This window comes from Sylvia atricapilla, chromosome 15 (assembly GCF_009819655.1).
Source record: "Sylvia atricapilla isolate bSylAtr1 chromosome 15, bSylAtr1.pri, whole genome shotgun sequence".
Taxonomy (NCBI): Eukaryota; Metazoa; Chordata; class Aves; order Passeriformes; family Sylviidae; genus Sylvia; species Sylvia atricapilla.
This window is the reverse complement of record NC_089154.1, coordinates 5,788,647-5,802,853: the sequence shown is the minus strand read 5'-3', so window position 1 is coordinate 5,802,853 and position 14,207 is coordinate 5,788,647. Positions and strand designations below refer to the sequence as shown.

Here is a 14,207-nt window from a genome sequence, read left to right as displayed (position 1 = left end):
AACACCACCGCCACGGAGCCTGCCTTCTCCCCAGTGACCCCAATAAAAACGGGGGGGAAAGCACACAGTTCCCTGCATGTCCCCTGGCAGGTCATGGATGTCCCGGCCATGTGATCCCTGTCCCCTCAGTGATGTTTGCTCTGTGTGAGGGATGTCCAAGAGGCTGATGCTGCTGATGTGTGGGTGACGCCGCCCCAGCTGCTGGCGCAGAGCTGAGCCAGGATTCCCTGGGCTCATCCCCAGCCCGGACACAGGGCAATGTCCCCAGATTGACAGGCTGGAGTGGGGTGAGGGTGCAGAGGGGACAAGCAGGGCTGTGCCAGCTCTGCTGCCCAGCTCTGTGTGGTGCCCAGTGAGCCCTGGGGTGCTTCATGCCACACAGGGGATCTCTGTATGGCAGAGGAGTGCCTGCTGTGGCACCATGTGAGAGCCAGTGAGGCCAAAGGGAAGTTTCTAAGGTGCAGACAGGTTTAATAAATTCCCAGGTAGCCTCAGATTGTGCTTGGTGGCACAGAAGAGGAGAGGGCAAACTACCAGAGAGCTGATGTTGCAGCACATTTTCTTGTTCTAAATGAATCCCAGCAGCAGGATGGGATGGAGCTCTGCAGAGCACGGGCCTGGCATTTTTCTGGCACGAGTCTCCCACATTGAGATCTCGGCAGCAGCCACAGCACTGATCCCAATGGCACCAGCATTTTTCCTGGATCCCACAACAGATGGCCCCCAGGAGGATGCATGGGCTCAGCTGGGGCTCACAGAGCAGCATTGGTGTGTCCCCAACCCAGGGAGATGAGAGCTTCTCCCACGCTGGGCCATGCCATGGGTGGGCAGCACAGGTGGGACATGCTCTGAAGGCTGGAGCTGGGGCAGGGAAGGCTCAGGGCCCTTGAGAGGGCTGGTTCAGCGGCCCAACCTCACCCTGGCACGTGGCCTCCACGAGCTGCAGAGGCTTCTGCAGCCACGGCCACCACCTGCCCACAGCGGCCCTCCCACCTGCTCCCTTCATGCCTGGGGTGTAAACAGACCCGGTGTTTAAAGCCCAGCCCAGGGATTTGGTGCTTGTCCCCAGAGCTGGGTTCCTGTCCCCAGAGCTGGGTTCCTGTCCCCAGAGCTGGGTTCCTGTCCCCAGGAGTGAATGACGTCCCCAGGGATCGATGATTTTCCTGGGCTCAGTGTCTGTTCCCAGGGCTCAGTGCCCATCCTCTGGGGTCAGTGACATCCCCAGGGGTCGGTGACATCCCCAGGGCTTGGTGACATCCCCAGGAGTCGGTGACATCCCCTGAGGACTGTGTCCTGCTCAGGGGTTGCGCTTCTCCCTGCTCAGTCAGTCGCTGGTGCACCAGGTCCCTATCCAGTGCCCTGGGATCCCTGCCCGCTGTCGGGGGATCCCGGCCCGGTGTCCCCGAGGGTCTTAGCCCGGTGCCCCGGAGGGTCCCCGCTCGGTCCGCCGGGGGTCCCGGTGCGGCGGGGCGGCGCGGAGAGGCGGCGTGGGGCGGGCCGCGGCGGCGGACCCGCCTCCATCCATCCCGCCCGCCCTCCCCGCCCGGTGGCAGCTCCGGGCACGGTTCGCGGGAGCAACTTGGCGGCTCGTCCCCGTGTGCCTGTGCCGGGGCCAGCGCGGCCATGGCGGGCGGGCGGCCCCGCCACCCCTAGAGCCGCCCGAGCCGCCGGAGCCACCGAGAGCCACGGGAGCCACCGGAGCCGCAGGGATGAGCGCTCTCGCCTTCGACGATGCGGCCCTGGAGGGGCTGACACCGTCCCTCGGCCTCTCCGGGGCCAGCGACATCGACACGGCCCTGCTCAGCGACATCGACGGTGCGTCCCGGCGGGGACGGGACGGGGCATGGCCGGGGCTTGGGGCATGACCGGCGCCGGAGCGGGGGTATAACCGGGGCTCGGTGCACCCCGGGGCTCTGGGCTCCGTGCAGCCCTGGGGCTCGGTACATGACCGGGACCGGGCTGTGGCACGGTTGGGACCGGGCTGGGGGAAAACCAGGCTCGATGCACCGCCGGGGGCTGGGCACGGTGCGGTACCGGCTCTTGGAGCATGGTCGGGACATGTCTGGGGGTATGAGCGGGGCTTGGGGCACAACCGGGACCGGGCTGGGGGTGTAACCAGGCTCAGTGCAAGGTCAGGACCGGGCTGGGGATGTAACCAGGTCTCGGTGGGTCGTCGGTACCGGGCTGGGGCTATAACCGGGGCTCGGTGAATGGCCGTGGTGCGCGCTCGGTGCATGGCCGTGGCCTGGGGTTCCAGGTTGGCTGCACGGTCGGGGAACTTGGTAGCGGCATTTGGCCCGGGGAGCGGCATCGGTGCATAACCAGGACTCGGTGCATGGCCGCCGGTGCGGGCTCGGTGCCGGGCCCGGCGTGGGGAGGGGGGACACCGAGCTGCTGGAGCGCGGAGTCGGTGCAGAACCGCGCTGGCTCCGTTACCGGGGACCGATCCACAGCGGGGGGCTCGGGAGAGGGGACACACAGGACACCGGGACCCCCGGGCTGGAGGTGCCGCCGCCGGGACAGCCCCGACGATTCCCCCCCCGTTCCCAGTCACAGCATCGTGTCGCCGGTAGCCCCGCCCCCTCCATGACGTCACCGGCGGGGTTACTCTCGGTCGTTCCTCCAGGGCGCCTGGGTTCTCCCAACCCATCCAACCGGGATGTGGTGAGATGTGCCGGCTCTGCTCCAGCCCCGGGGCTCGCACCCGCCAACACCCACCTCCCCGCCGGTCTGGGCTCCGTGAAATGGGGATGCTCCATTTTCTGAGGGAACCCACTTCCCAAAGGGACACATTCCTCAAGGGGACCCACTTCCCACCACCATAGCACCACATGTGCCGTGGTCAGTGTCTCCAAGGCTATATCAGAAAATCGAGGATCCCATAAAACTGAGGATCTCTAACAACTGGGGATCCCAGCTCTTGGCAAGCCCCGCACCCGCCTTGCCACGTGCTCTGCCAGCTCTGTGGATCCATGGCATCCAGCACAGCCGGTGGAACACGTGGCAAGGCGGGCACAGGACTTGAACCTTCCAACACCTGCCCCACTGTGTGGTCCGTGGTGGTCTCTCCTCCGAGACCTGGGGTGGAGATGGCATCCCAGGTCTGCAGGTTGGTCCCAGTGGCAGTCGGGATGGATCAAAGTAGATCCAGGTGCCACCTGCTTTTCTTGGCAAGGTTTTGGCGTGGGCAGGGAAACAGGAGCTGTGCCAGGGGCTGAGTGGTGCCGTATGGGATGAGGTTTTCCCACTGTGGGGTTTTGCCATGCTCCTTTGTATCACAGCCAGCTGGGCCAACTCGTACCCCACAGTTCCCCAAAGTGGGTTTGTCACCCGTCCCCAGTTGGTCACGGCTTGTCCCTCATTCCTGTACCAACCCCTAGGTAATGTGGCATGTGTGCCCAGATAATGTGGCATGTGTGCTCAGGGATGCTCTGAGCCTGCTGGGACCTTCCAGGACCCACAGATGAGTGACTCTGCCTCACAGGTTCCCACGGTGGGGGTTCAGGTGGCACTGGTGGGTGCCCCTGTCCTGCTGGTGGCATGGGTGGCAGCAGGTGCCACAGGACAGAAACACCTAGAAGGTACCAGGAGGGTGGGATAGCCGTGGGACCCCCAGGTTGGGCAACAGGAAGCAGCGGGGGAGACAGGAGGGAGCATCCCCTCTCTGCAACCTTAGACTTTGCTCTGGACCACGCTGGAGCCTGGGGAGGGGGTGGGGGTCTCTTGAGTGGAAGGAGAGGCTGGGAGGCCCCCGGAAGGACACCCACCTGCACAGGGCAGCATGCCGAGGGCTGGATGGGGTTTTTGGGATGTAATAGTGCTGTGTGCAGACGCCGATCGTTGCGGGGTTACTCGTGGGCAATGAGTGAGGAGGGGTCACACCGGGCTGGAGGGGCGATGGGGCCGGGTAAAGGGGTTAACGGAGCGTGACCCCGAGTAACCGCAGGCGGCTTGCGGCGGATGCCCGCCAGTAACCCGGTGCCGGGCTCACCTTGGGCGCCGGGGGCTGTCCGGGGGCGGCCGGCGGGCGCGCAGGCGGCGATTGGCGGAGTCGCATCACCCCATCGCCGGCCGCGCTCCAGCCCTGGCGCGGGCAGCGCGGGGAGGGCGCCGGGGAGGAGGCGAGAACATGGCTTTAAAATATCCCGGGGCCTCTTCTCTGCCGGGCACGGGGCTGAGCGGGGGCTGCAGCCTCCTCCTGGGGATCCCCCCGCTCCCACCTGCATGGAGTGCACCCTTGAAGGTACTCCCGCCTCGCCAGCCGCCTCTCCCTCGTCTGGCGGGGTCACCGTCGTGGTCCCTCTCGGAGTGCTGCACCCCATGGGGAGGGCGGTGTCCGGGGGTTTTGTGGCTCGGTGGGGACATCCCCGGGGGCTGTGTGCTTGGGGGGTGCCCTGGGGGTATCCCGGGGGCTGTGGGTGCAGGGGGGGGGAGCCTGGGGGTACCGGAGTGTGGGGTATCCTGGCGTCTGTGTGCCCCCGGCGGGATGGGGGCAGCATGGTGGGAGCATCCCAGGACACCTCATGGAGGTGTCACAGAGACTCCAATGTGTCTGTGAGGGCACCCCAGGTCCCATTGAGTGGGACAGACTCCCACTCAGGCTGTTTTAGCTCTGTGCTTGCCCAGCTGCCCTCCTGAGGGCAAAACACCTGGCCCTGGGGTCTGGCACATCCCAGGGGTGCCACCCTGCTGTCCCAGTCTAAGCACCCCTCTCCTTGATACAGGGGGTGATTTGGGGCTTGTCAGGGTTCCCGGTACAGAATAAATGAATGAATGAGCTGGCACAAGCCCCCCTCAATAACAGAGACATGCTGAGATGTGCCCTGCCACTCCCAGACCAGGCTGAAAAACGCTGACTGCTGTTGGCCAAGCCCTGACACCCCCGTTTTGAGCGCCATGCCTCAGTTTCCCAAATGTCAGGATGGGTGGGAGGCTGAGAGGAATAGAGCACAGCAGACTCATGGGCTCTCAGGGAATTTTGCCCCTGGATTGTGGGGATCTGCCCCCTAAATGCTACATCGTGGGGAGGGCAGCACGGGGCCAGCCCAGGCCCACCCACCTTGGGAGGTGCGGGGCAGCAGCTGACGGCACGGGGGGTGTGTTTTACAGACATGCTGCAGCTGATCAACACGCCGGACAATGACTTCTCGGGGTTGTTCGACTCACCGTTCAGTGCCCCGGACAGCGCCGTGTCCTCGGGGCTCCCCTCCACGCCGAGCACCCTCAACACCTTCCTGGGTCCCAGCAAGCCGCCCCCCGCCGCCCCCACCGGCAGCGCTTACACGGGGGCCCCCGGGATGGCCACCTTCACCCCGCCGCCCCCGGCCCCGCTCCTGCCGGCGCCATCCCTGGGTGTCAAGGAGGAGCCATCCGTGGTGCCCAGCAGCCAGCCCCAGCCCCAGGCCGGCGTCATGCTGGCCCCCAGCTTCGTCCCTGCGTCCCCCAGCCCATTCACTCCCCAGCCTTTGGTGGGCTACCAGAATCAGCACGGCTTCTCCGGTGAGGATTTGGGGCTGCAGGGGGGGATCGGGGCTCCCGGGGTGAAGGTCTTGCCGCAGGGGGGATGTGTCTCTGCAGGATGGGGCTGTGTGAGGTGGGCTGGTGCCAGGGGCTCTCTTAACACTGTCCTCTGCTCTGTGCCCAGCTGTGCAGCCTGGGAGTGCGGGGCAGAGCCTGCCCAGTCCCGTGCCCGCCCCACAACCCAGCCAGCCCGTGACATTGCCTGGCCCCGTGCAGAACGTGGCACCCCAGCAGCTCCTGGGCCCCGCCGCCCCCACCACCCCGTCTGTGTCACCACAGATCCAGTCAGTGCCGGTAAGCCCAGGGCCAAGGACGGGGGGTCCCCATGACCCCCACAGCCCCACTCTGACCCCCCACTGCCCCTCAGGTTCTCCTGCAGCCCCATTTCATCAAGGCTGACTCTCTGCTGCTGACGGCTGTCAAGACAGACGCCAGCAGCGCCAAGACTTCCACCATCGCCTCCCTGGCCACCAGTGCCAGCAGCTCTGCCACCCCGCTCCAGGTGCCGGTAGGTGCCACCTCCTGGAGCTGCACGGTGGGGAGAGGCTTCAGGACCATCACTGACCCCACCCTGCACCCCTGCAGGCGCTGGTGAGCGGAGGGACCATCCTGGCCACGGTGCCGCTGGTGGTGGATGCGGAGAAGCTGCCCATCAACCGGCTGGCGCCCAGCGGGAAGCCGGCGCTGGTGCAGAGCCGCGGCGAGAAGCGCACGGCCCACAACGCCATCGAGAAGCGCTACCGCTCCTCCATCAACGACAAGATCGTGGAGCTCAAGGACCTGGTGGTGGGCACCGAGGCCAAGGTGGGAGCAGGGGGTGGTGGGGCAGGGCTTGGCAGTGGCGGGGCTTTGCCCTGCAGTTGGGTTGAACTGTCCCTGCCCGCTGGCAGCTCAACAAGTCGGCGATCCTGAGGAAGGCCATCGAGTACATCCGCTTCCTGCAGCAGAGCAACCAGAAGCTGAAGCAGGAGAACCTTGCCCTGAAGATGGCCATGCAGAAGAACCGTGAGTGGAAGGGCAGCTCTTGGGATGGGGGCCTCAGCTCCATGCTCCCAGCAGCCATCAGCTTAGTCTGCTTCCTGCAGAGCCTGCAAAGGACCTGGGGACCCACTGCAGCCGGGGGGCCAAGGCAGAGACCCCCATGGAGGTGGTGAAGGCGGAGGTGATGGAGATGCTGACACCACCGCCCTCAGATGTGGGCTCCCCATCCCACAGCAGCCCACTCTCGCTCAGCGGTGGCAGCAGCAACAGCAGCAGTGACTCAGAGCCTGAGAGCCCCCTCTGTGCCCATGGCAAGGTGAGGGAGGGCTGAGGAGGGATCTCTGCCCTGAGTGAGACAGGGGATCTGCTGCCTCATGTAGGAGGTGCCAAAGGCAGAGTGTACCAGATGGGGAAAGAGCTGAGAGCCCTGGTCTTGTTCTCTGAGGCTGCTCCTCACATGATTTGGGGCTTGGTGTGGAGGCAGTTTTGTTCTGCCCTAAAATGTGCTCTGTGCCCCATGCCTATACCCTGAAATCTGTGCCCCTGTATTGCATCCTATGCCTCATCACCATGCCCTGTACCCCATGCCCTATATCCCAGGCCTGTCCCCCATCATCACACCCTATATTCCATGCCCTGTACCCCATGCTCTGGATGCTGTGCCCTATATCCCATGCCCTGTATCCCACCACCCACGTCCATGCCCGTGTCCCAGGCTCACAGCAGCTCTGTCTGTGCAGGTGAAGCAGGAGCACCCGCCGCCCTCGCCCAGCAGCCAGGGAATGCTGGACCGCTCCCGCATGGCCCTCTGCACCTTTGTCTTCCTCTGCCTCTCCTTCAACCCCCTGGCCTCCCTCCTCCAGGGTTCTGCCTCCCCAGCCCCTCTGGGGAGCCAGGACACTGCTGGTCCTGGCAGGAGCATCATGGCTGCATCTGGCTCTTTGGGTAAGCTCTGGTGTGGGGGACATTGGGATGGAGGCTATCAGGGTGCACGTGGGCTAGAAGCTGTTGAGATGAAGACCATCAAGGTGCAGGATGTTGGGGTGGGTGTATGGTAGGAGCTACCTGGCTTGAGGCTGTTGGGGTTGGCATGAGACTTTTGGGATAGGGGCGTCAGAGTGGTGACCATCACAGTGGTGGTGATCATGGTAGACGTGGGGTGAAGGCCATCAGGAGGGGGTCTTGTGATAGGTCTGAGATGGGAGACAATTGGGGTGAACATGGGGCAGGGACCATTGGGTGAATGCTGCTGGGATGGGCACAGGGTGAAGGCCACCAGAATGGATGTGTGTGAGGCAGAGACCATGGGGTGGAATCTCTTGAGGTGGACATTATTGGGAGGAGGCTCTTTCCTGGACGTGGCATGAAGGCCACTGGTTGGAGACCCTGGGGTGGGCACAGGGCAGCATTGGTGGGGTGTTGCTGACCCCATCCTTGCACAGAGGACCCGTGGGGATGGATGCAGTGGCTGTGGCCCACACTGGCATTCTGGGCACTGAACGTGGCGCTGGTGCTGGGTGCGGTGGTGCGGCTCTTCGTCTGCGGGGAGCCTGTCACTCGCCCCCACTCCGAGCCCTCCATCCTCTTCTGGCGGCACCGCCGGCAGGCCGACCTCGACCTCGACCGGGTATGTCCCACCGTGCACGGTGTCCCCTGCCCCACCTGCCCCGTCCCCTTACCCTGTCCACACTGACCCCCTCTCTCCGGGCGCAGGGAGACTTCGCGCAGGGGGCCCAGCACCTGCGGACGGCGCTCGGGGCGCTGGGGCGGCCGCTGCCGGCCTCCCACGGGGACCTGGCCTGCAGCCTGCTCTGGACGCTCCTGCGCCACCTGCTCCAGCGCCTCTGGGTGGGTCGCTGGCTGGCTGCCCGTGCTGGGGGGCTGCGCCCGGACCCCCCGCCCCCTGCCCACGTCCGCCAGAGTGCCCGCGATGCTGCCATGGCTTATCACCGCCTGCACCAGCTCCACCTCACCGGTACGGCCCCAAGCCATGGGGGCTAAGGGACAGGACCCCTGAGCCCTGCATGTCCCCACAACCTCCTGACTGGCCCCATGCCTGACCCTCCTGTCCCCATTCCTATAGGGAAGCAGGCTGGGGGACATCTGCTGGCCATCAACCTGGCACTGAGTGCTGTCAACCTGGCTGAGTGTGCCGGTGACGCCATCTCCGTGGCAGCGCTGGCTGAGATCTACGTGGCGGCTGCCCTGCGGATCAAGGCCAGCCTGCACCGCTGCTTCCACTTCCTGGCGGTGAGTGTGGGGCACTGGGCTGTCCCTTGTGTCCCCTGGGACCTGGGTCTCAGGTCCTTCCTGACCCCCTGCTCTCCCTGCAGCGCCCCTTCCTCTGCAGCGCCCGGCGCGTGGCCCTGTCCCACGGTGGGGCCGTGCCCCCCGCCATGCAGTGGCTCTGCCACCCCTTGGGCCACCGCTTCTTTGTTGACGGGGACTGGGCGGTCAAGGGTGTCCCCAGGGAAACCATCTACAGCTCCGCCGGCAACCCAGGTGACTCCAAGCTCCCAAACCCTGCACCCCCGTTTTGGGGTGTGGTGTACCTGCTGACCCCATCTCTGTGCTCCAGTGGACCCGCTGGCACAGGTGACCCAGCTCTTCCGTGAGCATCTCCTGGAGAAGGCGCTATGCTGCGTGGCCATGCCGGAGCCTGGCCGTCCCACTGCCCAGGGAGAGGGGTGAGTATTGGGGCGGGCACCTTCTCGCCCTGCCTGGTGTGGGGCCAGCCCCCTCACAGCCCCTTTCCACAGGCGGTTCTCTGATGCCCTTGAGTACCTCCAGCTGCTCAACGGCTGCTCGGATGTCAGTGGCACACCTGGCCCCACACCCTCCATCACCTCTGGCTTGGCAGCTGTCACAGGTGAGGCTGGTGTGTCTCCCATTGGGATTACTTCTTGTGGGGGGCCATGGGAGGGGAAACACCCTGCTCCTGTGTCCCTCCCACCCCGCAGGTACCGACCCCGTGTCCAAGTGGTGGGCATCCTTCATTGGCATCGTTATCCACTGGCTGCAGGGAGATGAGGAGGGGGCTGAGCGCCTCTACCCACTGGTGGAGACCATGCCCCGGGCACTTCAGAACTCTGAGTGAGTGCTGGGGACATCAGGGACAGGGGTGGCACCTCACTGCATGTCTCCCCTCTGCCTTGGACTGGCCCAGTCTCCCTGAACACACTTGGAGCGCCTGGTGTATGTTAAGGAAGGGCGCAGCTGTGCACAGTGAGGGGTCAGCATATCCTCCCATCTTGCAGGAAGCCCCTTCCCCGTGCTGCCCTGCACTCTTTCCGAGCTGTCCGTGCCTTGCTGAGCAAACAGGATGGGAGCCAGGCCACCCTGAGCCACTGTGAGAAGGCCAGCAGCTGCCTGCGGGAGAGCCTGGAGCTGGGCAGCCCCCCCAAGGGCACCATCGACAAGGTGAGCTGGGCTGGGGAGGGACGAGGTGGTCGCGAGCCCCCAGCCCTGGCGGGAGGTGCCCCCGACCCTCGCGGGGGTGCATTGTAGTTGCATTGCATGTGTCAGACTGGGAGTGCAATGCCCCTGCCATGCAGCCCGGCGGGGGTCCCGCGCAGCAGCGCCTGCCCGCAGCAACCTCCTCTGCGCCCCGTCTGTCTGTCCGACCCCCTGCTCACCCCGACCCCCTTGTCCCTGCAGGCAGTGCAGCTCCTGCTCTGTGACCTGCTCCTGGTCACCCGCACCAACCTGTGGCAGCAGCAGATGGGGGCCAGCCAGCAGCGCAGCTGCCTCTACCAGGCCTCCGCCCTGGAGCTCCGCGGCTTCCAGCAGGACCTCAGCAGCCTGCGGCGCCTGGCACAGACCCTGCGCCCTGCCATGCGCCGGGTGAGCCCCCAGACCTGTCACCTGCTGGGTCCCCTGGTGCCCTGCAGCTGGCTGTGCTCACTGTCCCCTCAATCCAGGTGTTCCTGCACGAAGCCACTGCCAGGCTGATGGCCCGGGCCAGCCCCACGCGCACTCACCAGCTGCTGGACCGCAGCCTGCGGAGGAGAGGAGTGCAGGGCAGCAAAACAGGTGGGCACGGGGTGGGAGATGGGGTGGGACACCTCAATCCTCACCTGCAGCACCCCAGCAGCCTTGAGTGGTGGGATACGTGGTGGGACAGGGGTGGGACATACCGCTCTGCTCTCACAGTTCCGCAGGATGTTGAGTGGTGGGACATGGCATGGGCCACCATTCGGCCACCTTTGTCACCACCTTGGAGGATGGGAAATGAGGTGGGGCACCCTGCTGCACACCTACAGCAGCCGCCACAAGTCTTGGGTGGTGGGACACAGAGTGGCAAACCCCTTCTGCACCCACCAACCTTGGATGATGGGATATGGGGTGAGACATAGGGTGGGACACCCCTTTCCCACCTGCAGCACTCCAAGAGCTGGGACACGTGAGCTCCCACCCCTTGGTGGTGCCACCAGCTCCAGAGTGGGCGAATAACCCCATCCTCGTGCCGATCCCCCCAAGATTTATTCAGTGACTTCCACGGGTGCCCTTGGTGCTGACCTTGGCTCTGTCCCCTGCAGCTGGCGAGCCGGAAAGCCACCCCACCCCACGGGAACACGCCGAGGCGCTGCTGCTGGCCTGCTGCTACCTCCCTCCCAGCTTCCTGGCGGGCCCGGGCCAGCGTGTGGGGATGTTGGCCGAGGCTGCCCGCACGCTGGACAAGCTGGGTGACCGCCGGACGCTGCACGACTGCCAGCAGATGATCATCAAGCTGGGCAGCGGCACCACCGTCACGTCGGGATAGGTGGGGAAGGGGCCGCCAGCCCCTTGCCACCCCCCGAGGGTGCGGAATGTGGGGCGGCGGGGAGGCCGTGCCTCAGTTTCCCCGCAGGATGATGTTAGGGAGCGGTTTTGGAGGTGAAGGGGTGGGTGAGGTGGGTGATACCTGACGTGGGTGCGGAGTGGAGGTCCCAGCGTGGGGCGGCCACACGTGGGGTACCCTGGGTGGGCTCCCCCCGCACCACGGCCGTGTCCGTGTCCCCAGCCCGCGTGGGGCACGGGGCGTGGGGACCTCTAGTGACACTGCTGCAGTATTGCAGGGCACCGGCACGCGCGGCAGCGACCCCCGGTGCCACCCGACCCCCCGCCAGTGCCACCTGCATCCCCCGCGGTGTCACCTGTACCCCTCAGTGCACACGGTGAGGGCCCCTCCTGGGGTCTCTGCCCGGTGCCCCGTGGGTCCCATTGCTGCAGGACCCCTTGGGTTTGGGGCCTGGGTTTTGGAGGTGTGGCCCCATGGCAGCGGGGAAGTGCCCCCTCCCCAGCCATGCCCATGGTAGGCAAGAGGGGACCCCCACCCTATCCCCTCCTCCCCAGCACTGATTTTCCCCCATTAAGAGCTGCCACCACCCCGGAGCATGGACAGGCTTTGGGAGAAGGGATGGCAGGGTGGCATGGGGCTCCTGGGGGGCTGGTGGGTGCCCCTGTGTCCTCGCTTCACCCCCTCTTTGTACATAGACCCCTCCCCTCGCCTTCCCCCACCCCCCTTTTCCCTTTTTAAATGGTATTTTCATAGTTGGAGAGTTTTGTACAGACAATTAAAGCTGATTATTTATACTGCTGTGTACTGGACTGGAGGGGGACTGACACCAATACTGGAGGGCAAGGGGCCCCCCACAGCTTTGGACACCTTGTCACCACAGGGCTGCACGGGAGGGGGGACAAGGGTGGCAGGGATGGGGACACTGGGTGCTGAGGAACCCCAGACACCCCGTCTTAACCCCATGATGTGCCCGGGGCTGCTGTCCTCCTGTCCCCATACCACAACCCCTTCAGCGAGACCCCTGGGGACAAAGGACCAGCCAGGGGCTGTCACAGCCTGGAGGGGACCCCAGCAGCCCCCCAAGGATAAAGAGAGGCCACGAGCAGGGCGCCACGTACTTCCAAAACAATCGTTGTATCTTTATTGACGCTCTGAATGCAATGACCTGTTTTTTTACTCTTAAGGAAAATAAACATCTTTTAGAAACAGCTTGTTACACACAATCTTCAGTGTGAAGCAATATACTAATAAGAACACTAGTCTTAACATTTACAGTCTTCATATATATTATATATATGTATATGTATACATATATATACACTATATAATGAGGCAATATATAATACACACGGTTTACCATTTTACAGTCATATGTACAAGATGTCACTAAAAATAGCCAGATTTCAGGCAACACTGCCAAGGACACAGGGATTTTTTTTTCTTTAAATTAATTATTATTTTTATTATTATTTCTCCCTTTTTAAAAATTTTTTCTCACCTCCTCTTTTTTGTTTTTCACTCCTGTGTCCGAGGCAGCTGCTGAAACAACAGACATTGTGTGGCCAGCAAACCTTGGGGTGGGTGGGATGGAGAGGACACTAGAGGTGCTGGGGACATGGGGCACTGGCTCTGTGGGGGACATGGATAGGACCAGCAGTGTGCCCCCCTTTACAGGATGCTGCAGAGGTTGGGGGCAGCCAGTGGCTGTTTTTAGGATGAAATTTGGGGTTGGTTCACCCTGGGCTGGTTGCTACCTGTGTCAGGGTGTGGGTGACACAAAGATGGGCTGTGGAGCCTGGGGACATGGGCAGGGGTCGCCAAATTGTTGGGCAGTCCCCCAGCTCCACTGAGGTGGCCAGGAAGCAAAAGCCAAGGCAGCTGAGCAAACCCAGGGCAGTGAAGGGTGAGCCAGGCCCATGTGGAGGGGAGGAAGCAAATGCCTCCTCCTCCTCCTCCAGTTCAGCACACAGAGCTGTGGGGTTCAGCACAAGCAAAGGGAGCAAAGCCCCCACAAGAGGAGCCACAGAAGGGGTGCTGGTGAGGCCAAGCCCAGGCAGGAGGGTGGGGTTTGGGTCCTGGACAGCAGGACCAGGTGTCCCCAGCCCAGAAGTGCCAGCGCCGCATGGAGTGTGAGGGTGGTGGGTGCAATGAGTCAGGGTTTGGGGTTCGGGAGCGAGGCTGGGGCAGCCCAGTGGGTGCCTACCAGCCTGGCCAAGCACCCCAAGCCCCCCAGAACCCTGGGTGTGGGTGGGAACAAACAGGAGATGGAAGAACAAAACGGAAAAAGCAGAGTGGTGTTTCAAACAGCAGGCCGTTGTTTGCCTGTTTTTTTTTTTTTTTTTTGATTTTTATCGTGTGTTTTTTGGGTGTTTTTGTGAGTTTTTTTTTTTTTTTTTTTTTTTTTTTTTAATCCTCTTCTTCGTTGAACTATATACAGACACCATGAGGTTTGCTGAAGGCAACATCTCAGATCAGATCAGTGTGATATTGAGAGCCGGGACCCACGGAGGGTCCGGCGGCTCCACAGTAAGACAACATCGCCGGGACCCCCCCTTGTACACGGACACCCCCCGCCCCTCTGTGCAGCCATCGCGGGTGGGGGATCCCGATCCGTCCCCCGCGTATCCAGACCGGGTTTTACCGAGACCCGGCGGGAGGGAAAGCCCGGCGCTGGCTCCGCCCGCCCGGAGTGGGCTCGGGGGGTCCCGGGGCGCTCACGGGCAGTGGGGCGTCCCCGGTACGGCCCCGCTCTGCTCCAGGCGCTGCCTCTTCTGCCGGTCCCTCGCTGGCGACGGGGCGGGTCCCCGCGGGCGCTACACCGGCTGCCTCTGCGGGAAGAACGGAGGTGTAAGCCGGGGGATCCCGGTGGAAGTGGAGGGGTGGTCTTGGGTTGTCCTCATCGCTCCCCCCTCGCCAATAACCAGGC

At 63.8% G+C, this 14,207-nt stretch overlaps 2 protein-coding genes across 2 annotated transcripts in view; one reads left to right on the top strand and one right to left on the bottom strand.

The window, feature by feature from the left end:
- Positions 1 to 1,544: 1,544 nt before the first annotated feature.
- SREBF1 (sterol regulatory element binding transcription factor 1) lies at positions 1,545 to 12,075 on the top strand. Its single transcript, XM_066329831.1, has 19 exons — positions 1,545 to 1,815; positions 5,110 to 5,499; positions 5,645 to 5,814; positions 5,888 to 6,028; positions 6,106 to 6,324; positions 6,411 to 6,525; positions 6,606 to 6,817; positions 7,242 to 7,446; positions 7,944 to 8,128; positions 8,215 to 8,476; positions 8,585 to 8,751; positions 8,835 to 9,003; positions 9,080 to 9,188; positions 9,261 to 9,370; positions 9,462 to 9,594; positions 9,759 to 9,921; positions 10,159 to 10,344; positions 10,422 to 10,533; positions 11,040 to 12,075. The coding sequence occupies exons 1-19, from the start codon at positions 1,710 to 1,712 to the stop codon at positions 11,261 to 11,263; spliced, it is 3,378 nt and encodes a 1,125-aa protein (XP_066185928.1). The 5' UTR covers positions 1,545 to 1,709; the 3' UTR covers positions 11,264 to 12,075.
- A 324-nt stretch (positions 12,076 to 12,399) lies between these two features.
- Positions 12,400 to 14,207, bottom strand: part of RAI1 (retinoic acid induced 1) — a 74,608-nt gene continuing 72,800 nt past the window's right edge. Inside the window, exon 6 of the mRNA XM_066329830.1 lies at positions 12,400 to 14,109. Coding sequence (XP_066185927.1) covers positions 14,095 to 14,109 — 15 coding nt within the window. The 3' untranslated portion in view covers positions 12,400 to 14,094. The remainder of the gene's footprint in view (positions 14,110 to 14,207) is intronic.

Excerpts from the sequence above, each read along its gene's own strand:
- SREBF1 (XM_066329831.1), top strand. The coding sequence starts at position 1,710 with ATGAGCGCTCTCGCCTTCGACGATGCGGCCCTGGAGGGGCTGACACCG. Across the intron at positions 5,815-5,887 it reads CACAGATCCAGTCAGTGCCG|GTTCTCCTGCAGCCCCATTT; the intron begins GTAAGCCCAGGG and ends ACTGCCCCTCAG. Across the intron at positions 9,371-9,461 it reads TGGCTTGGCAGCTGTCACAG|GTACCGACCCCGTGTCCAAG; the intron begins GTGAGGCTGGTG and ends CCCACCCCGCAG.